The sequence below is a fragment of the Geotrypetes seraphini genome, chromosome 9, assembly GCF_902459505.1.
Source record: "Geotrypetes seraphini chromosome 9, aGeoSer1.1, whole genome shotgun sequence".
NCBI lineage: Eukaryota > Metazoa > Chordata > Amphibia > Gymnophiona > Dermophiidae > Geotrypetes > Geotrypetes seraphini.
In genome coordinates, this window is record NC_047092.1 from 190,197,871 (window position 1) to 190,221,103 (window position 23,233).

The following is a 23,233-nucleotide window of genomic DNA, read 5'->3' on the forward strand; positions in this document are numbered from 1 at the left end:
GCAGTCACCAAGGACTCCTTTTACTAAGCTGTGCTAGCGATTTTAGCACGTGCTACATTGCCGTGCGCGGTAGACGCTAACGCCACCATTGAGTTGGTGTTAGTTCTAGCCGCATAGCGCGGGATTAGCGTGCGCTAAAATTCTGCATGCACTAAAAACGCTAGCGCAGCTTAGTAAAAGAGGGGCAAGTCTATTCAGCAATCATATGCATCTTGGAAGAGGTAGCATTTTAGATTTCCCTTAAATTTATTTAAGTTTTGTTCAGCCCTGATATGAAGTGGCAAGGAATTCCATACTGTAGGGGCCATAATTGCGAATGAATTGGCCCGACGCATGCTAATGATTTTCAAGGACGGTGTATGAAGAAGATGTTGAGAGGAAGATCTTAGGACTCTTGAAGGTTCATGTGGAATAAGAAGCTTGTGAATGAAGGCCGGTTCTTTAGTATTTTGGGATTTGGAGGACAGAATAGCTATTTTGTATATAATTTGGTGTGGGATTAGTAGCCAGTGCATACTTTTTAGCAGGGGAGTGACATGGTCAAATTTCTTCCTGTTTGTGATAATTATTATTGCAGTATTTTGTATCAGTTGTAGGCCCCCTCGGAAGGAACGAAGAGTGGTAGTCATTGGTGACTCCATGCTAAGGGGCACCGAGGGACCAATTTGCAGGCCTAATTTGCAGTCAAGAGAGGTCTGCTGTCTCCCTGGAGCCAGGAGCCAGGATATTACCACTAGCCTAGACAAAATTTTAAAACCTAATGATCATTTTCCCATGTTTCTCATCCATGTAGGCACAAACGACACTGCTAGGAATGCCACAGAGAACATCCCCAGAGATTTTGGAGCGCTGGGAAAGAAGTTGAAGCAGATAGGAGCACAGGTGGTCTTTTCATCAATTCTTCCAGTAAGAAACAAAGGCAGAGCTAGAGAAGAGCGTATTCAACGGACTAACGAATGGTTCCGAGAATGGTGCATAGAAATGAACTTTGGATTCCTAAACCACGGCGAGACGCTCCAGGGACTACAAGGACCAGACGGACTCCACCTAACCAGAAGAGGTAGAAACGTATTTGGACATCGATTGGCCCGCCTACTCCATAGGGCTTTAAACTAGGTAAGTTGGGGGGAGGGTAAATACTTATATCCCAGAGCAGTAAGAAACCACCCTGAGGAGGCAAGTCGCACTCACACTACCAAGTCTAAGGTAAGTACCAATGATATCCACAATAATTCAGGGAGAAATATCACTGATAATTTAGGAGCCACACTAGCTCGTAAAGGAATCTCTTCACAGATATGGAGGGCTATGTATGTTAATGCACACAGCTTGGGCAATAAAATTCTAGCATTAGAGACTGAGATAACAAACGCCGATCTTGACGTGATAGCGATATCCGAAACCTGGTTCACAGAATCGCATGGGTGGGATATGGTTATACCAGGGTACAACCTACTTTGTTGCGACCGAGAGGGTAAATTGGGAGGAGGAGTAGCGCTATACACTAAGGAAAGCATCAAAACCACCAGAATCACAGATGTTAGATACACCGGGGAATCCCTCTGGGTGAACCTGGCCAGAGGGAATGAAAAATGCCTATACCTTGGGGTGATATATAGACCTCCCAGGCAACAGGAGGACAAAGACATGGAATTAATCGAGGACATAGAGAACATCACACTGCGCGGGGACACAGTAATGCTAGGAGACTTCAACATGCCAGATGCAGATTGGAACACACTCTCCGCGACTACGGGTAGCAGCAAAAGAATATTAACTTCCATAAAGGGTGCACGTCTCAAGCAATTGGTATTGGAGCCCACCAGGGACCAGGCATTACTAGACCTAGTTCTCACCAACGGAGATAGCGTCACGGAAGTCTCAGTAGGAGACACACTGGCCTCCAGCGACCATAATATGGTATGGCTCAACCTCAAGAAAGGTTTCCCTAAGACAAACACAGCAACAAGGGTTCTCAACTTTAGAGGCACAGACTTCAACCGCATGGGAGATTTTGTCCATCAGGAGCTACATAAACAAGCAATATCTGACAATGTGGAGGATATGTGGTCGTCTCTGAAGTCCATCCTACACGAAGCAACAGACCGATACATAAAGACAGTAAGTAAACGCAGGAGAAACAAAAGACCCCAATGGTTCAGTAAAGAAATTTCAGACCTAGTTAAACAGAAAAAAGATGCATTTATCACCTACAAACATTTAGGCAGAGAGGGGGCGAAAGAGGACTATCTAGACAGATCTAAAGCTGTCAAAACAGCAGTCAGAGAAGCCAAACTCCGAATGGAGGAAGAGCTAGCACGGAAAATTAAGAAAGGGGATAAATCTTTATTCAGCTATATTAGTGACAGGAAAAGAAACAAAGATGGGATAGTACGCCTGAAGAAATCGGACGGTAACTTTGCGGAATCAGATTCTGAGAAGGCAGAACTACTAAACAAATACTTCTATTCAGTGTTCACCCGCGAAGCGCCGGGAGCTGGTCCACAGCTGCAGACGGGAGATAACCAGAAAGACCCGTTTCAAGATTTCAAATTTACACCCAGTAGCGTCTATGAAGAACTATCAAGACTCAAAGTAAACAAAGCCATGGGACCGGATAACCTACACCCCAGAATGTTCAGGGAGTTAAGGGAAGTCCTGGCAGAACCATTATCTGTTCTTTTCAATCTTTCCCTAAGCACAGGAAGGGTCCCCTTGGACTGGAAAACCGCCAACGTAATCCCACTCCACAAAAAGGGCTGCAGGACAGAGACAGCAAACTACAGACCAGTGAGTCTCACGTCTATAGTGTGTAAACTCATGGAAACACTGATCAAACAGAATCTTGACACAATCCTAGACGAAGAAAAACTGCGTGATCCACACCAACACGGATTCACCCAGGGTAGATCCTGCCAATCTAATCTGATTAGCTTTTTTGACTGGGTTACTAGACAACTGGACGCCGGAGAGTCACTGGACGTGGTATATTTGGACTTCAGTGAAGCATTTGATAGCGTCCCTCATCGAAGATTACTGAACAAGCTGAAATCGATAAGATTAGGAGACACTCTAACTACATGGGTTGGGGATTGGCTGAGCGGTAGACTTCAGAAGGTGGTGGTGAACGGTACCCCATCCGAAGCATCGGACGTGATCAGTGGAGTGCCGCAGGGCTCGGTCCTGGGCCCGATTCTATTTAACTTATTCATAAGAGATATGACGCAAGGACTTAGAGGAAGGGTATCACTGTTTGCCGACGACGCCAAACTTTGCAACATAGTAGGCAAAAGCTTATTACCTGATAATATGACACACGACCTACTGTTGCTGGAACAATGGTCAACTACTTGGCAGCTAGGCTTCAATGCTAAAAAATGCAAGATAATGCACCTGGGTAAGAGAAACCCGCGTAGAACTTATGTACTAAATGGTGAGACCTTGGTTAGGACCACGGCGGAACGCGACCTAGGGGTGATCATTAGTGAGGACATGAAGGTTGCCAATCAAGTGGAGAAGGCTTCCTCCAGGGCAAGACAAATGATGGGGTGTATCCGCAGAGGTTTCGTCAGCAGGAGACCTGAAGTCATGATGCCGTTGTACAGAGCCATGGTGAGGCCTCACTTGGAGTACTGTGTTCAGTTTTGGAGACCACACTACCGAAAGGACGTGCTGAGGATCGAGTCGGTTCAGCGAACGGCCACCAGGATGGTCTTGGGGCTCAAGGATCTCACGTATGAAGAAAGATTTAAAAAATTGCGGCTGTACTCACTTGAGGAAAGAAGAGAACGGGGAGATATGATTGAAACATATAAGTACATCACGGGACGCATCGAGTCAGAAGATGATATCTTCTGGCTCATGGGACCCTCGACCACCAGAGGGCATCCGCTGAAAATCAGGGGAGGGAAGTTTCATGGCGACTCCAGGAAGTACTTCTTCACCGAAAGAGTAGTGGATCATTGGAACAGACTCCCACTCCAGGTGATAAAGGCCAGCAGCGTGATGGATTTTAAGATAAAATGGGATACTCACGTGGGATCTTTAAGGGAGTAAATTCAGGGGAGGGGATACTTGGAATGGGCAGACTTGGTGGGCTATAGCCCTTTTCTGCTGCTTTTTTCTATGTTTCTATCTTTTTGGCAAATACCCTCATATAATGAATTACAGTAGTCAAGTTTGGATCTAATGAGAGAGTGAATTAAAATGTTGAGAGATTGGGGGTCCAGAATGTTCGCAAGACATTTAATATCCTAAGTCTAATGAAACAATTCTTTACTACTGCGCTGATTTGTGGATGGTAGGTCAGTTTACTATCTATTATTACTCCCAGAATTTTAATAGCATTCACAGAAATAATTGGAGTATCATTTATGGTGATGGGAAATGCAAGCTCCTAAAATAGTAACATAGTAAATGACAGCAAAAAAGACCTTCATGGTCCATTCAGCGTGACTAAAATTCCCCTATAAGATATCTTCCCCTCCCACTGAGATAGGCAAGACCTGTACTTGGGTGACATGAATGTGATCTAAGATAGAGGAGCGATGTAGAACTGGAAAACAAACCTCTATGAAATAAAAAATGAAACAAACAAAAGTAGAGATGTATCAGCTGGAATCTTTATTGTTTATTGGCTGGAAACATCTGGCTCAACATGGCCAATGTTTTGCCACCTAAATGCCTTCCTCAGAAACACATTTCCAAATATTAAAAAAAAATAAAAATACAGACCACAACTCAACAGGAACAATGTTAAAAGTATATAAAAATATATTAAAAACAATATTTAAAGAATACTTAAAATGGTGCTAAATGTTTTGCATTTTTGCTCCTGATCCGTCTTGCTGCATATGGATACAGTCCATAGAAGTCCATCGGGCATCAACCACACTGGCCCACTGCTGGTGTTGCTGTCAAAGCTAACCTCAGCCTGCCCCGGTGCAGTAATCAGAGAGACCCCCCAGGAAAGAGACTTGGGAGTACATGTAGACAAGTCAATGAAGCTGTCCGACCCGTTAGTCAGCCCTGACACACAGGTGAGACAAGAAACTGTGCTTCCAGGCCACCGATAAAAGCAGAATCAAAGTAAAAGACAGTATAAACCACCTAGAGTTGTCTATCCGCCATTTCAGCTGAGGCAACACCCTTTTAATAAGGAGGAAGAAAATCTCCTCCATGACCACCGAGGGATCCAGAGAGAGACAAAGTCAGCTGCCACCTCAGCTAGGCCTGGGCGTGGTTCCAACAGTTTTAAGCCTAGCTTGCAAAAGCTAGCCAGGGCAGTTTTAACCTGCTCACCCTAAAGAGCCATTCTCCCTTTTGAGTGGCATGCAGAAATCGGCTTAATCACCCTTTCCCGCAATTGCGCTACCCAGCGGAGGCCGTGTGGGTGACAGGCAGCGATGAAAAGGGCGAACAGAATGCTAGGAATTATTAAGAAGGGGATCACGAACAGATCGGAGAAGGTTGTCATGCCGCTGTACCGGGCCATTATGTATATCTTTCTAATGATATCTTTATCCTTTATTAGTGGTACAGCATTATTAATTTAGCCTTATTTTTACAGCTTTTTTATTTGCGGTTCTAATTGATCCCTTACCAACCTGGGTAGGTCTCATTGTTTTACTTTTCGTCCTTTCTGGTATCTGTTCTCGATTTATATCTTGCATGTTTATTTTGTCGTCATAAATCTTACACTGCTCTCACCTTTGGTTGATTCTGCCTTATGTCACATTTTTGGTTACTCATTTTCTTGGTCTTTTCATCTATCTGCTTATTTTTGTTTTGGATGTTTGCTCTTAAGCTTAATTTTTTACACCATCCTTATGTGGTTATGTAATTAACCACACCGTCACTGATATGTTATATATACATTTTTTGTCATGATCATGTACATTCTGAATTATTCCTATTTTGGTTTATTAGGACCCCTGATGAAGGGGATAGACTTAGTAGATAAGGACAGGTTGTTCACCCTCTCCAAGGTAGGGAGAACAAGAGGGCACTCTCTAAAGTTGAAAGGGGATAGATTCTGTACAAACGTAAGGAAGTTCTTCTTCACCCAGAGAGTGGTGGAAAACTGGAATGCTCTTCCGGAGTCTGTCATAGGGGAAAACACCCTCCAGGGATTCAAGACAAAGTTAGACAAGTTTCTGCTGAACAAGAACGTGCACTGGTAGGGCTAGCCTCAGTTAGGGTGCTGGTCTTAGACCAGAGGGCCGCCTCGTGAGCGGACTGCTGGGCATGATGGACCACTGGTCTGACTCAGCAGTGGCAATTCTTATGTTATAATAATAATAACTTTATTCTTATATACCGCCAACAATCTTGCGACTTCTAGGCGGTTTACAATGAAGAGAAACTGTACAGACAGCGAATTACAGAGTATAGCATTGAACATCTAGTGATAGTAACAGGAGAGTTACAGGGTCTGTTTATTACACGGTTTCACAATGAGTAGCATTATACAGTTGATGATATTCAGAGCATAAGTAGGAGAAGAGAAAGGAGATTGCGCTTTGAGTTACAAGACTGCGAAGGTGAAAAAGATAACATAAGATGTTGATGAGAAGTAAGTTGTTAACTTGGTACATTTGAACGAAGGACGGGCACCAGTGGGAAAAACTGGTAACAATTAAAGATAGAAATTTTGGCAGAAGAGGGTAGACGGACTCCTTGGGATGGGAGGAGGCTCCGATTTGAGGGGAGAAGTCAGGTTAGGTTATAAATTTCTTAAACAAGGTGGTTTTTAGTTCTTTCCTAATGATACTATATGATTCTCTGGCGGCATCAGTGAAGTAGCCTGTCCAAGTTTGCAGTCTACCTGCTTGGAATTTGAATGTTCTATCAAAGAAGGTGCGATATCTACAGCCTATGATATTTGGGTAGGTAAAGAGGTTACGGTTTCTGGTAGGCCTAATAGAGGAGTGGAATTCGAAGTGAGGTAGTAGGTAGCTGGGGGCCAGTCCCCAGATTAGTTTATAGCAGAGGCAGGAGAATTTGAATAGAATTCGTGCTTCAATTGGTAACCAATGAAGAAGTTTGTAGAATGGACTAACATGATCGCTCTTCTTTAGTCCGAATATTAGACGGATGGCCGTATTTTGAACTATTCTCAGTTTTCTCACATTTTTTATGTGAGAAAACTATTCACAGTTTTCTCACATTTTTTATGTGAGAAAACTATTCACAGTTTTCTCACAGTTCTTATGTTAACTGAAACACAGACCGTTTCTGGTCCCTTGGTTTGTTTTAAGGTGGTACTGTTAACCGCATTTAACTATTTGATATAATAAATTTAGCCTGCATCATTGTATGTGTGTCTGCAGTTTTCCTTGTTTTGCTTTTGTATTTCTCACTGCAGACTCTGTTGGTCCTTCTTCGTTTGTTTTATATAAAACTAGTCTTATAGCCCGTTACATTAACGGGTGCTAGAATATGTGTGTGTGTCTGTCTTTATTTCTTTTTCTCTCTCCTTAGCCGCTTTCTGTATTTCTGTCTTTCTTTTTTACTTTGGCTCTTCCCCACCACCCCTTGCCTGCTCCCTCTGTCTATTCTCCATTCCTTTTACCTCCCCTGTGTCCACCACTACCCCTTCACTGCTCCCTTATCCAGCAGCAGCCCTTCTCCCTTTGTTTTACCTCCCCCCCTGTCTATCATCACCTCTTTCCTGCTCCCCCTTTCCAGTAGTAGGCCTCCCTTCATTTTTCCTTTGCTCTTTTTTGGCACAAACGCTGTCCTTGTGTGTGCCTACTGGCATCATACCATAGCACAGAAAATACTGACAGGTATAAAACATAACAATCTGTAATTTGGATCATCATGACTTATGAATCAAGGTACGAGACAGATTCCAGACGGTATTTTTCCAAAAGCTCCTCACTATAAGTGGATAAAAGCAAGCATGTAATTTTAGCCCCCGTTTTGGGAAGGTATTCTCAGAGCGATGTTGGGCCAGGGTAGGAAAAGCAGGTGCAAATACTTTTTCCTTCAACAAAGTCGCCAGTGCTTACGTTTTCTAAATATTCTCAATTTCTCTCCTGTCTAATTCCAAAGCCAAAAGCCAAAGTTCTGAAGGTTGAGAAACTTACCCCTGTCTCTGGATGAGCTGTCCAGGACAATTCAGATGTCGTCCACTTGGAGTCCATCAGTGTTTCTAGGGAAATAATAAACGACATCAGTTTTCCAATAAACTACTAAAAGATCAACCAATGCTTTCCTCCAAACTATAACCTCATTTCCAGAACAGTTTCTTTCAACATCAAGTCCAGTTCTGGGCAGTAGTTAATTTACACAGTTAACTACTGAAAAATAGTTGGCAGTTGTCTAGTAGTTAAGCCACATTTTAAGCAATAAGGGCCACGCACATTAGACCTTAACGCCAGCATTGAGCTGGTGTTAGTTCTAGAAGTGTAGCGTGGGTTTAGCCCTCAATGCTAAGAAGCCCATAGGTAAAAATGGCTTTTACTGTGAGCTAATCCTTAGCATGGATTAAATCTGTTAGAACAACTCAGTAAAAAGAACCTCTAAGTACATTTTAAGTAGGTTGTGTTTTCAAGTTCTTCTGCACCACATTCCGGCTATATCATATGTGATTGGATAAAATGAGAAACTACACGGGAGACTTTTTGTTTTTTCTTTCAGGTTATGGCAAAGCTATTATTTGTTCTTTATTTAGGAATCAGTTACTATTCTTCTGAGAGGAGTTGAAGACATATCCCTGGGTAAGTATACAGGCAGTTCCCAGGTTAAGAACGGGTTCCATTTTTTAAACTGTTGAATTTGTTTGTAATTCGGATCCTGTAGAGTACACAGTCTATAAAAACATTAAAGAACATTAGACATTAAAGAAACCGTCCTCAAAATAAAATACTGTAGTTTAAATAGAAAGAAAAGATAGGAGATTTACACTTACTTATGTTCTTCATCTGTTCCCTCTCCACCACCACATCCAACATTTCTCCCTCTCATCTCTCTCTTCCCCGTGCATCTGTACCTCGCATCATCTCTCTCCCTCCCTATGCCCAACAATTCACCTCTTTCTTCATTTCCCCATGTGCACCATCTCTTTCCCTCTCACTCAGACACCCATGTCCAGCAACTCTCCCTTTCTATTCCCTCCCCCACTTCAGCATCTCTTTCCCTCACTCCCTCCATTCTTCCATCATATGTCCCGTTCATGCTCCCCTCCCTCCATTCTGTGGCCCAAGTTCATGCTCTCTCCCTCTTTTCTTCTTTCTTTCCATCCTTTGTCCGAAGTTTGTGCTCCCTCCCTTCCTTCTGTGTTCCAACGTGACCCTGCTTCTCCCTTCCTGTCCCAATGCAACCCTCCTCCTCCCTTCCATGTCCCAAGACAGAAAGAAGCAGGCTATTCCAAACAACTGCATAGGGAGAGGTATGGCCAGTAGGAAAAAGGAGGTATTGATGCTCCTGTATAAGACTTTGGTGAGACCTCATTTAGAATATTGTATACAATTCTGAAGGCCCAGACTGATCTCTGCTGCCCGAATCTCCTGCTCTCTGCCACCTTCCCTGCAGTGCGAGCCCACTGGTTTAAAATGGGGCTGCACTTTGCAGGCCCTGTTGAAAGCTAAATATAAATATAATGAGATTTCCTCACAGTTGGCTAGGAAAGATTTGTTTTCTCAGCAAGCTCTGTATTACGGAAACTTGAATAAAGTGGGAAGATTATTGGCCAACTACCTTAAAGCTAAAAAAAGAAAAATATAATTGCCAATGGCCAATCAGGGACTTCCTTAGACTCCTCCCTAAGGAAGTCCCTGATTGGCTGAGGCGCCCAGGCCCTTCCCAAGGGAAGAGCCTGAGGCCCCACCCTGTGCATCACGGCCTAAGGCCGGTATTGCGTCATGACCGGCAGAGCAGCAGTAGGACTTTGCGCTTCCTCCTGCTCCCAAAGATCACTGGATGCCTAAGGAACAGGAGGGATTGGGCACCCCTCCTACTCCCAACGTTTTTAAAGGTACGGGGAGGGGGGTGGGCCCAGCCGAGTTTGCGATGGCAGGAGGAAGTTGGCATCCTCCTGTCATATTCCTTCGAAGGCGGGGAGGTGGTGGGTGGGCAGCGGCGACAGCGGTAGGCATCAGTGTGGGAAGGGGGCAGTTTTTTTTGGTTCGGAGAGGGGAGGGCACTGTCGGTTTAAAACCATGGGCTTGCAATTTGTTTTGCAGAATATATAAAAAAGGAAAAATTCTTTTTTTATATATTCTGCTAAAAGCATTGCGAGCCCATGGTTTTAAAGGGCAGGAGAGTTGGCCGGGATAGAAGCGACTGGTCTTCAGCAGTCGCTTCTTTTCTGATCGGCAAGCCCAATCGGTATTGGGGAAATTGTTTAGTGAATCACTGCCTTCCAAAATTTGCATGCCATTTCCCTCATTTGCATGCGCTTATCGGATCAGGAGGAAGGTTAGTGAACCAGGTCGGGGAACAATTGGGTCTAGTCCTAAGTGACTTGCCCAGAATCACCAGGAGCTGCAATGGTAATTGAACCCAGTTCCCCACTGCACTAACCTCCTCCATTTCAATAATTATCTTCTATTTTGTTTCTCTGCTGCTAGTTACTTTTTCAGCAATTGCTTCTTTCCATCTGTCCTGTAGCCTCCAAAAGACAGTCTATCCCTTGTGCTTTAGAGGCTGTGACCAGATCTGTGTCACATTCCTGGGTGGTTTGTTTCTGGAGGGAGGGGAATGGAGCACAGTTACTATCATTTCCTGTTTTTCCAGTAAAGAAGTTGACTAGGTTACGGCTCGCCTTCAATTTTCTCCATCTCAGATAACTTTCCACTTTTCAACATACCAACTCATTATTTCCCAATCAGTGTGGCACAGAAAAATGTTACCAGCAACCATTGCTCAAATCCAGTCCGATATATGGGATTTGCTTTCATCATTTTGCATCAATACACCAACTGCGCCCTGGAACATGCAGGAGCTACTTTCTGAGCTCATGTATGCTGTAGATATCACAATGAGCCTTAGCTTTAAGAAGCAGAAAGCAAGCCTTTGTATAAAACATACATTAGACACAGCAACTCCTCCTCTTCCCCTCCCAGTCTCTGCTAAAGGCTTTCTCTACCATATGGAATGTAGCTGTGCCCTGGGCTTGAACACACTGGATTAGTGTTTGCAAAGAATAATCTCATGTTTTCACTGCAGAGCTGTACTCGCACCATCTGCAATCATTGCATAGTACACCAGTGCACTCTGCAGCATGCCACAATACAGAGTTTCAAGAGGAGAGAACTAAGGAATATAAACAGAAACTTTCAGACACCTAGGAAGGCAATTTTGAGCAACTGACAGCTTGTAAGCGCAAAGGGCTGCTCTATGTAGTTTCTGTTTTGGTACACAGTAGCCAGCTCTATGGGCGCTTGAGCACCCCAAAACTAATGAAGTCTATGACCATGTCCAAAGATGGGATAGTTTATTGAAAGCTTCTATACCACTACTAATGACTGGGGAATCAATTCAGAGTGGTTTACATGAGCTTCTGTAAGGTGTTACAATACAGAGTTAGCTTTTTCTGAGATGGTTCTCAATACAGACACATTTATACCATAGTCAGTCATCCTACGTATAATTTCCATTGGCTTTTTCACCCTCGATCATTCTGAAAAGTTGACTCCTAGGTTTTCGTGTCCCTGTGCCATGGGGAATATTTAACATGCACTGCAAGCCTGATATACACTTTAGGGTGTATATCAGGCTTGCAGTATAAAACCAGCTGTTAGAAAATCTGAATTTTAGAATCAAGTTATTTTTATTTATTTATCATTTATATGTATATATATATATATCAACTTAAATTCAATATACAGAAAACAGAGTCTAGTCACAATGAAATAAAATATTTCTTACACATCCAAGCCTTATAAAGAAAATAATTAATACCTAGGCTCATTAACAGTCCTCATATGGCTAGAGACAATTCACAATAATCAGGAGTGATTATCTAAAATATATCACTAATCGCAAATTATAGAAGTGATTCATCTTCCTATATTTAGAAGGACCATAAGAATCAATTGGTAGTAGACGTTGCTAGTCCCTTGCCTTCAAGGAAAAATTGTAACTGAGAGGGCTCATAAAAAATTTAGGAATTCTGATCAAGAAAAATCATATATTTGCAGGGATATTTTAACTGAAATTTAGCCCCATATTATTTCATCTCCAGGAATCTTTTTCTCCTGGTCTGTGTCCATTTTGAGACATCTTGGAACATTGAAATCCTACTGTCCAAAAAAAGACACCTCTTTCAGCCTAAAAAAAACCCCACAGAAGTGCTTCCTTGACCTGCTGGAAAATAAATGTCACCAGTAACGTCGTACACAATACAAATTTCCAAAATATTAGTGAGATTCAAAGGGCTTGAAGAATCAGCACCAGATGGAAAGGTAGAGGTAAAAGACTTTTTAGCTGATACCTCCTTCAAAAACTTATAAAATAAGTCTTTGGGAGACATAGTAAGAACTTTAGGAAATTTAAGAGACTTAAGTTTAATTGTCGAGTATAGTTCTCAAAATTCTCAATTTTCCTTGATAATGTCATTCTATCCTGAGTTATGAAGTTCTGAGAAGATTGTAAGTTTTGTACCTGCTGATCCAATTGATTGACTTTTTCCTCTTGAGTTTTAAGGTCTTCCTCTAATTTTGTTATTTTTAATATTTGTGTATGGACCAGGGGAAAACTTCCCACACATACCTTGTGAAGTGAATCCAATGCAGTCCAAATTGATTCTAACATAATCTCTGCAGGTTTAACAAGAGGCTGAATAAGGAGGGCTTTCTCCTCTTTCTGCAGAAGTTTCTTCAGCCTTCTTTGGTGTAGGTGTCCCAGCCACTGATTCTTGGGGGTTGGCAAGCCCGATAGTTATGCTAGGCATGCTATGTCCTCTTGCACTGCTACGGCTGCAAAGGAGATACTGGTCCTACAGGGCTAAGGGAAATCTCACTTCCCAAGGCTGATGTTTCCTTCAAATTCAGCTCAGATGACAAAAAGCTTGTGAGAACCTCCTGCCACATCAAGGTAGGTTCAGGCTGTCAGACTGAAGCTGCCGCTCGACCTCTTCTTTTCGGCATCACAATCTTTACTCCAAGGAGCAAACGTTAAAGAAACATGTAACTCCGGCAGGAGCAATCTTCACAGCTTCGCCATCTTGTCTCTTAAAATCAAGTTATTTAAAGATATTCACAGCACACAGAAACCTGCTTAAATAAAAAAAGGAGGTTTACATGTACTTGTGTACCTTGCAATTTCAAAAGGTTCCTGTGTGGAGAGAAGATCAGCAACATGCCTAATTTAAAATAAATGTACATACAATTTTTAAAACTAAAAAGGCACATGGGTAACTTGTGTTATGAAAGTTTCTTTGATCTATGCGGGTTTTCATGTGCTGAAAATTCAACACCAAAATACAATCTTTGTTCCTTTTTTAAAAACTCTAATGCAGCCTTCAGAAAAATGGATAAGAACATAAGAATAGCCTTACTGGGTCAAACCAATGGTCCATCAAGCCCAGTAGCCCGTTCTCATGGTGGCCAATTCAGGTCCCTAGTACCTGGCCAAAACCCAAGGAGTAGCAACATTCCATACAGAATCCCAAGGAATAACAAGATTCCGGAATCCCAAAGAGTAACAAGATTCTAGAATCCCAAAGAGTAGCAACATTCCATGCTACCGATCCAGGGCAAGCAGTGGCTTCCCCCTTGTCTTTCTCAATAACAGACTATGGACTTTTCCTCCAGGAACTTGTCCAAACTTTTCTTAAAACCAGCTACACTAAAGCATGTTTACAAAGGAAGAGATAAAAGCTTGTGCAAGAAAGATGAACTCTTGCTTTTTTCTTGGACAGTAATTAATAATTCTGCTAGTTAAGAGTTTTCTAAATTTTGTTTAATTTTTAATTTGGGAGAGAAGTGGTGTGGTTATATAGAAATAAACTGTAAAAACAAAACCAAAGTGATACATTTTAACTGGACTAACCTAATCCAACTGGCCAGTAAATAACTATTAGAGCCTCAGGTGGCTGCAGGCAGATGTAGACTACAGCCTCTCTGGCTCAGTGGATAGCAAGACCTACATTTTGGGGTCAGGATCCCATTGCAGTGCTGCCTTTTCAGGAGGAGACAGAAAAGGCTCTATTTACTGAGGGAAAAACATGCATGAGGCTATCTTTTTGCTGAGTGGGCTGAAGCTTTTGTGAAGAGGATTAAATCCACATTGCAAAGGAGTTGTTTTATTCAACAAAACTGGCAGCTTTAACATCCCCCACCCCGAGGTTTCTGGCAAGCTTCCTGCCTGAGCTGCAGATTCACTGCCACTAAATGAGAGATGGAAAATCACTGCTAGGTCCAGGAATTTGTAAGCCAAAAGCAGCAAACAGACTTCTCCACTCTCTCCCTGTGACCACATATGTTCTGCCAACCCAAATCATACATTTATTATTTTTATATTAGGATTTATTTACCGTCTTTTTGAAGAAATTTACTCAAGGCAGTAATCAGTGCCTTAAGGTGGAGGATGCAGGGCTGTGGAGTTGGTACACAAAACCATAATTTATATATCTATTAAGAGTTCACGGAGGCAGGGACGGGGACAAACTTTGCCCCTGAGTCATTCTTTAGGTGACACTTCCACTAATATAAATATCATAAAATATATCACATTTTGTAATCAAAGAACTTGATATCAAAATAAGAGTAAAATATATCCTGAAACAAATGGGTTAATCAAATTATCTATGAAATAAGAAATTTATTTTTTGTAATTCTTTATTTAGAACATGTTCGAATACAATAAAACAGTGCATACAACATACTCTCCCTAGTAATACAAACAGCTGTAGAACAGTGTTTAGCCTATTCCAGAAACCCACAAGTCAAATCCGACAGAACTACCCCTTCTCCCCTTCCATCCCCCCTCCCCCCTGGAAGAGACAGAGCTTCCAGCCCTGTAAATATGGAAGATATACGACACAAAAACAGGGTCCAAAGCGCCCTCAGTGCATTATTCCCCCCACTACCATCATTCGTATCCCTTTCCTCTCCCTCTAGAAACCTACCCCAAATACCCTCAAAGTGTTGCCAACGCCAGGTCAATAAAGCAGAGAGTCTATACTTCTCACAGACTCATCTCAATTTTTCCTTCATTATCATTAAAGTGGGCACCGTAGGGCTCTTCCAATGAAATGCAAGTACCAACCGGGCCGACGCGAAAGCCAGATGGGCCAGCTTATCTTGAGGTCAGCCACCGCCCCCACCTGGTATCAGCCCCAATAATACAGTTTCTGCCCTCATCCGACACTGGAGAAGGTGACCCACATATATAAAAACCTGATTCCAATAACCTTTAATCCTAGTACATCCCCACCACATATGGAAAAATGTACCCTCTCCAACACTTATCTGTATATGAAGTATACATTTTGCTCAGCAAAGCTGGTGTGATATACCATCGCACTAAAAGCTTAAGTGCATTCTCCATCAACTGTGGCTATTACAATATCCCGTCCTGACCTGAGGAAAGGAGTTATGGTCTCTGAATTAGTAAAAAATGTATTAAAATTAGTCCAATAAACAGGTTCACCTTATTTCCATTTTCTATTAATAAACAATTATCAACACAGCCACAATAATACTTTATCCTAAAGCAAAAATAAATAAATAAATAAAATATAATTTTTTTTTACCTTTGTTGTCTGGTTTCTGCTTTCCTCATCTTCTTATCATTCTCTTTATTCCATCCACTGTATGCCCTCTCTCTGCCTCTTCCATATTACATTACATTACATTAGTGATTTCTATTCTGCTTGTACCTGGCATCTGCTTTCTTTCTATGCCTCTTCCAGAAACTATTTGCCTCTCCCTTCCATCTCTCCGCTCCCCCCATGGTGTGGCATCTGTCTTCTTCCCTTCCATCTCAGCAGATTTTAGCATCTTTCTCTCTCTCTCTCTCTCTCCTCCTTTCCTCCCTCAGATCTGGTATCTGTCTCCTTCCTCCTTTCCTCCTCCTCCCAGGTCTGGTATCTGTCTCCTCACCTTCCCCATTGCTCTGGCATCTCTCTCTTCTCTTCTCCTTTCCTTCCTTCTCATTCAACCCCATGACTTGACATCTCTCTCCTTTTCTTTTCTCTCTCCCTCCCCCTTTATGCTCTGGCATCACCTCTCCTTCCTTTCCCTCTGGTCTGGCATCTGTCTCCTTAGCTTCCCTTCTCTACCCCCATGCCGTGGCATCTTTCTGCTCTCCTTCTCTTCTATCCTCCCTCCCCCTCCATTGGGTGCATCAGCATTTCTCTCCCCCCTCCAATTGCCTAGTAAGGTCAGATTCCCTCCCTCTCACTCCCTCGCTGCCCTCTCACCTGTAAGCAAACTAAATCCAGGATGCAGGGCTCTAACTGCATGTGGCGGCTTCCCTTCTTCGAAACAGACTGTAGTGTTAGAGCAAACTGAACTGGGTTGGGAGGGGTGTCTAGCACTGCGTGTGGCAGCTTCCCGTCTCCTCTGAAACAGGAATGACATAACTTTCTGTTTCAAAGAAGGGAAGTCGCCACTTTTGCGGAGAGGGACCACATCCGCCCTTCTCCAGTCCTCTTGTACTGCCATCACTATATATAAAGCTAGGTCTGATGAAACAATTTGTAAAAGCTTTGAAAAAAGACAGTTCGTGTATTGAATACGTGGAGGGGCATAATTGAAAGGGACATCTAAGTCTGTTTACATCCATTTCGCAAATCGTCCAAAGTAAAAAACAGCTTAAGACACATTTTCGAAAGATACGTCCAACTTTTTTTTTCGTTTCGAAAATCGTCTAATTATATGTCCTGCCGATCTGATCGTTCAAGCCACTAAATCGTCTATCTTTATACCACATTGCCGTCTAAGTCCAAAACGCCTAGAACAAGCCCTGTTGGACGTGGAAGGAGTCTGCAAAGTGATGGACTGCACACCCAGACATGGCACCTAAATAGTGGGGTACCTTACAGGGCATTGCTGTGAACTTCACAAAAAGGGTGCCATGTCTTCCCCTCCCTACAGCTCCATTATAGGTCATGATGAGCCCCCCAAACCACCTCCAGAATCACCTAGACCCACTTATCTACCACCCCAATAGCCCTTATGGCTGCAGGAGCCACCTATATGCCAGTAAAAAAGGGTTTTAGGGGTGTTTAGGGCAGTGCACATGTTTAAGTATCAATGCAGTGATTATAGGGGCTTATGGGCATGGGTCCTCCTCTCCATGAGTCCCTAACCCACCCCCAAGATGACTTAAGCCGCCTCTGTGCTGGACGACTAGGCTTTCCTATGCCAGGCGATGATGGTCTGGAGGCTGAATTTTAAAGTTGTGATTAAAATTTTTATTGGGGGGGGGGTTGTGATCACTGGGGTAGTGTATGGGGATCTGTTTTATGTGTTTGCAGTGCTTATCTGGTGACTTTAGGTGGGTTTTTGTGACTTAGACCATGTTTTACATGGTCTAAATCACAACATCCATAAGAACATAAGCAATGCCTCCGCTGTGTCAGACCTGAGGTCCATCGTGCCCAGAAGTCTGCTCACGCGGCGGCCCAGCAGGTCCAGGACCTGTGCAGTAATACTCTATCTGTACCCCTCTATTCCCTTTTCCAGCAGGAAATTGTCCAATCCTTTCTTGAACCTCACTACCATACTCTGCCCTTTTATGCCCTCTGGAAGCGCATTCCAGGTGTACACCACACGCTGGGTAAAGAAGAACTTCCAGCATTCATTTTGAATCTGTCCCTTTTCAACTTTTCCGAATGCCCTCTTGTTCTTTTATTATTCGAAAGTTTGAAGAATCTGTCCCTCTCTACTCTCTCTATGCCCTTCATGATCTTGTAAGTCTCTATCATATCCCCTCTAAGTCTCCTCTTCTCCAGGGAAAAGAGACCCAGTTTCTCCAATCTCTCAGCATATGAAAGGTTTTCCATCTCTTTTATCAGATGTGTCGCTCTCATCTGAACCCTCTCGAGTAACGCCATGTCCTTCTTAAGATACGGCGACCAATATTGGACGCAGTACTCCAGATGCAGACGCACCATCGCCCGATACAACGGCAGGATAACTTCTTTCGTTCTGGAAGTAATACCCTTCTTGATTATACCTAGCATTCTATTCGCTCTCTTAGCGGCCACTGCGCACTGTGCCATCGGCTTCATTGTCATGTCCACCATTACCCCCAAGTCCCTTTCTTGGGTACTCTCATTCAATAACATCCCTCCCATCGTATAGTTGTACCTCGGGTTTCTGCTTACCACATGTAATACTTTACATTTCTCAACGTTGAACTTCATCTGCCATCTCGTCGCCCATTCCCCTAGTTTATTCAAGTCCCTTTGCAATTCTTCGCAGTCCTCTTTAGTCCGAGCTCCACTAAATAGTTTGGTGTCGTCCGCAAATTTTATTATCTCACACTTCGTCCCTTCGTTTCTAGATCATTTATGAATATATTAAATAGCAGTGGCCCGAGCACCGAGCCCTGCGGGACACCACTCGTGACCCTCCTCCAGTCCGAGTAGTGGCCCTTTACTCCTACCCTCTGTTTCCTGCCCGCCAACCAGTTTCTGATCCATCTATGTACGTCTCCTTCCACCCCATGGTTCTTCAGTTTCTGAAGTAGGCGTTCATGGGGTACCTGTTGTAAAACTTTCGGTTATAAATGCTGTACGACTAAGTCTAAGCCAGCCCACGTCCCGCCCAACTCCCGCCCTCGACACGCCTCCCGAAATGCCCCATTTAGCTTTGGTCATTCAGCAGCACTATGAAGGCATAGGTCGTTTAGAAATACTTCCAAAACCTGTTTTTATTATCGGCATTTGGGCGTTTTTGAGAAATGTTCATCCAAGTTCCGACTTAGGTCGGTTTTTAGACGTTTTTCTCTTTCGATTATGAGCCCCATAGCATATATGTTACCATGGAGAAACAGAAGGCAGGAATTTTCGATAGTCCACAGATCAGACAACTTATAAAATGACCCACATTTCATAGCATCAATGAATGAAATCGAATTGTGTGCCTGGTCTTCATTTGTTCTTGTGAAAAAAACTTTCTTGGCAACAAGAAGGCAGACAACTACACACAATTAGTAGAGGATATACACTTTCATTTCAACAGGCTTGGATGTAACATGAGTGTTAAAGTTCATTATCTGCATAGTCACTTAAATTGCTTTCCAGAGAACCTTGGTGACTTAAGCGAAGAGCAAGGTGAAAGATTTCACTAATACATAAAAACAATGGAAGCCATATACCAAGGAAGATGGGATGCACACATGATGGCAGACTATTGTTGGAATCTTATGCGGGATTGTCTCGGCAGATCCCACTCTTGGAAGTCTTACAAAAGGAGCTTCTTCTGTCGAATGACTGGAACATTTGTATCATAAACTTGTGCTTTTGGTATGAATTAAGTAGATTTTCACGCTGTACACTTTTCTTTTAAATTTTAATATGTTTCTGGAAGCTCCACTGACTGACCTTTTCAACAAGTCTCTAGAGTCAGGAGTGGTACTGGAGGATTGAAGAAGAGCGGGCGTGGTCTCTCTCCACAAAAGTGGAAGTAAGGAAGAAGTAGGGAATTACAGGCTGGTAAATCTGACTTCTATGGTAAGCAAATTAATGGAAACACTTTTAAAACAGAGAATGGTCAAGTTTCTGGAATCCTGTGGATTACAGGACTGGAGGCAACATGGATTCACTAGAGGTAGGTCTTGTCAGACAAATCTGATCAATTTCTTTGACTGGGTAACCAGAGAATTGGATAGAGGATGTGTGCTAGATGTGGTGTATTTAGATTTTAGCAAAGCCTTTGACACAGATGTCTAATAAATAAACTGAGTGCCCTCCGGATGGGTCCCAAAGTGACGGGCTGGGTCAAGAACAGGTTAAGTGGAAGGCGACAGAGGGTAGTGATCAATGGAGATCGCTCTGAGGAAAAGGATGTTACCAGTGGTGTGCCTCTAGGTTCTGTTCTTTGACCTGTTCTTTTTAACATTTTTATAAACGATATTGCTGAAGGGTTGTTGGGTAAGATTTACAATAGAGTAGACAGGCCGTATGGCGTGAATAACATGAAGAAAGACCTGGCGAAGCTTGAAGAATGGTCTGAAATTTGGCAGCTAAAATTTAATGCTAAGAAATGCAGGTAATGCATTTGGGCTGCAAAAACACGAGGGAACAGTTCAGATTAGGGGGTGAAGAAGTTATGTGCACAAAAGAAGAGCAGGACTTGGGTGTGATTGTATGTGATGATCTTAAGGTGGACAAACAGGTTGAAAAGTTGATGGTGAAAGCTAGAAGGATGCTAGGTTGCATAGGGAGAGGTATGGCCAGTAGGAAAAAGGAGGTATTGATGCCCCTGTATAAGACTTTGGTGAGACCTCATTTAGAATATTGTGTACAATTCTGAAAGGCGCACTTTCAAAAAGATATAAAAAAGATCGAGTCGGTACAGAGGAAGGCTATTAAAATGGTATGTGTTCTTCATCATAAAGTTTATGGGGACAGACTTAAAGATCTCAATCTGTATACTTTGGAGAAAGGCGGGAGAGGGGAGATACGATAGAGATGTTTAAATACCTACGTAATGTAAATGCACATGAGTCGAGTCTTTCATTTGAAAGGAAACTCTGCATTGAGAGGGCATAGGATGAAGTTAAGAGGTGATAGGCTCCGGAGTAATCTGAGGAAATACTTTTTTTTATAGAAAAGATGGTAGATGCATGAAACAGTCTCCCAGAATAGGTGGTAGAGACGGAGACTGTGTCTGAATTCAAAAGGGCCTTGGATAGGCATGTGGGATCCCTCGGAGAGAGAAAGAGATAATGGTTACTACAGATGGGCAGACTAGATGGGCCATTTGGCCTTTATCTGCCATCATGTTTCTATGTTTAAAAGATATTAATTTAAACACTGCATTAAAATAGCGCAGTGGTTAAAGATACAGCCTTAGCACTCTTGAGGTTGTGTGTTCAAACCCAAGCTGCTCCTTGTGACCCCCATTGCCCCAGGTACATTAGATAGATTGTGAGCCCACCGGGACAAACAGGGAAAAATGCTTGAGTACCTGAATAAATTCATCTAAACTGTTCTGAGCTCCCCTGAGAGAAATGTATAGAAATTGAATAAATCTGTAAAAATATCCTATTTTAATGGGCAAGAAGAGTAAAGAGTAGTATATGGCACGTGTTATGTATCTCAAAAGCTTAGAGCTGATAGGAGAAAACTGGTGTCATTTTTGGAATCAGCAGGTCAAATATACCCAGAAAACAGGTCTAACATTTGAGGCACCAAGAGGAGTGTTGGCCAGTATTATATAAGAAGTGTAACCTTTGGGGTGGGTAAGAGAAAAACTAAGGCTTATGTTCAAATATATTTTATTGAGCTCATCCAGAAAATCAAACAAATACACAAAAGGAACCACAAACAAGCTCAAATTTTTTTGTACAATACCTCCCACACAATTCTCCCCCCCCCCACACACACCCCCAGGTCTTCCTCCCAAATACAATTCCAACATAGGCAATGAGATAATACAAAGCAATACAAGCACACCAACGGTAACATAGTGATACAGAAAGACATAGAATCAACATCCAAGGGGGTCATGATAGTCCAAAAGGGTTCCCAGGTGCGTTGAAAAACGTGCCCTGGGAGAGAGGAAAAGTCCGTCACATCTCTTCGTTCCCACATCAGGAGGGTAATCATCCGGCACTGCCAGATAGAATAGTTCGGCGTGTCCCCCTCAAGCCATTTCAGTAAGATACATTTCAAGGCAATAAAGACAGTCCACTTGAGGAAAGCAGCAGCCCCCCCTATGAAGAGGGTAGTAATGGGGAACAGTTCCAAATAAAAACAAAGGAGAGCGTCGAATTGTAAAGGTCCAAATGGGTTCTACAAAAAGAAAAATAGTATTCCAAAAGGATTGAATATTGGGGCAAGTCCAGAACATATGGCCCAAGCTCGCCTCAGGGGCCTGGCATCTAGGAAAAGCAGCTAGCTGACTCACGAAACCCAGAAAGATAGGCCCTCTTAGGAGAAATATACAAACGGAAGACCAACTTATAATGTTGCTCCCAAAAGGTGGTGTATTTGCGAAAGGCAGGCAATCTACGGACTGCCTACATAAACACATCTTCAGGTAACTCTATAGCGAGGTCCCGAGCCCAAGCATCCTGTAATTTAACATGATCAAACAAGGGGAACTCATCCTTCAAATGGCGATGATGAAATTTAAGGGGAACTGGAAGTTGAGAACCAATGGTAAAAGCTGTAGACAACAGCTCCTGGCAAGAAGCCTTCAACAAACTAGAAGGCAATGAAGTAGTGTAATGATGAATTTGCATATAGGCAAAATAATCAGTAGGCAGGAGATGAATTTCTTCCCTTAACTGTGCAAAGGATTTAATTATCCCATCATCATCGACCAATTGAAACACATAATGAATGCCCCTTGATTCCCACCGAACAAAACTCGGCCCATCTACCCCAGGGAGAAAGAAGCTATTAAAGCGGATAGGCAGAAAGGGAGTAATAGAAGCAGAAATAGAGTGATATTTGCAGACCCAGTGCCAAACCTTCCGCAAAGGACGGTGCAGCACCCTGCTAGAGAGAAGCTCAGGCAAAGAAGAAGGAATAGAATGTAGGTATGCACTAAAATGAATAGTCCGAAAACAGAAAAGTTCCAAAGAGGTGTTAGTAAAGGCAGAAGTACCCCTAAATAATAATAATAACAGTTTATATACCGTAATACCCTAAAAAGATCATTAATATGTCGCATGCCACATCCAATGGTCAGATAGCGAAGGTTCAACAAACCCAGTCCACCCTTGTACCACGGAGCCGCCGCCAGTTTATATGGCAGGCAAGGCCACTTCCCAGCCCAAAGAAACCTCTGAACCAAACGCTCCAGGCGGCTTTCATCCCGAGAGGTCAAATAAAGAGGAAGGACATGAAGGACATACAACCAACATGGGACAATGAGCATATTATAAAGATGCACCCACCCCAAAAGTGAAAATGGTAGAGTTCCCCACAGCTGCAATTTATTCTGAAGGGCCAGAAACAATGGTTCCACATTCAAATGATACAATTTAGACAAATCCAAAGGTATAAGTACCCCCAGATATTTCAACGTAGAATCGGCCCAGTGAAGGGGGAAAAACACCCCTCCAGGACATACGCAACTCGGGGTGAGAAGGCAAT

The 23,233-nt window shown here is 42.8% G+C and overlaps 1 protein-coding gene across 1 annotated transcript in view; it reads right to left on the bottom strand.

The window, feature by feature from the left end:
* Positions 1-23,233, bottom strand: part of EPHB3 (EPH receptor B3) — a 123,317-nt gene that overhangs the window by 83,081 nt on the left and 17,003 nt on the right. The window contains exon 2 of the mRNA XM_033958035.1: positions 8,094-8,158. Coding sequence (XP_033813926.1) covers positions 8,094-8,158 — 65 coding nt within the window. The remainder of the gene's footprint in view (positions 1-8,093; positions 8,159-23,233) is intronic.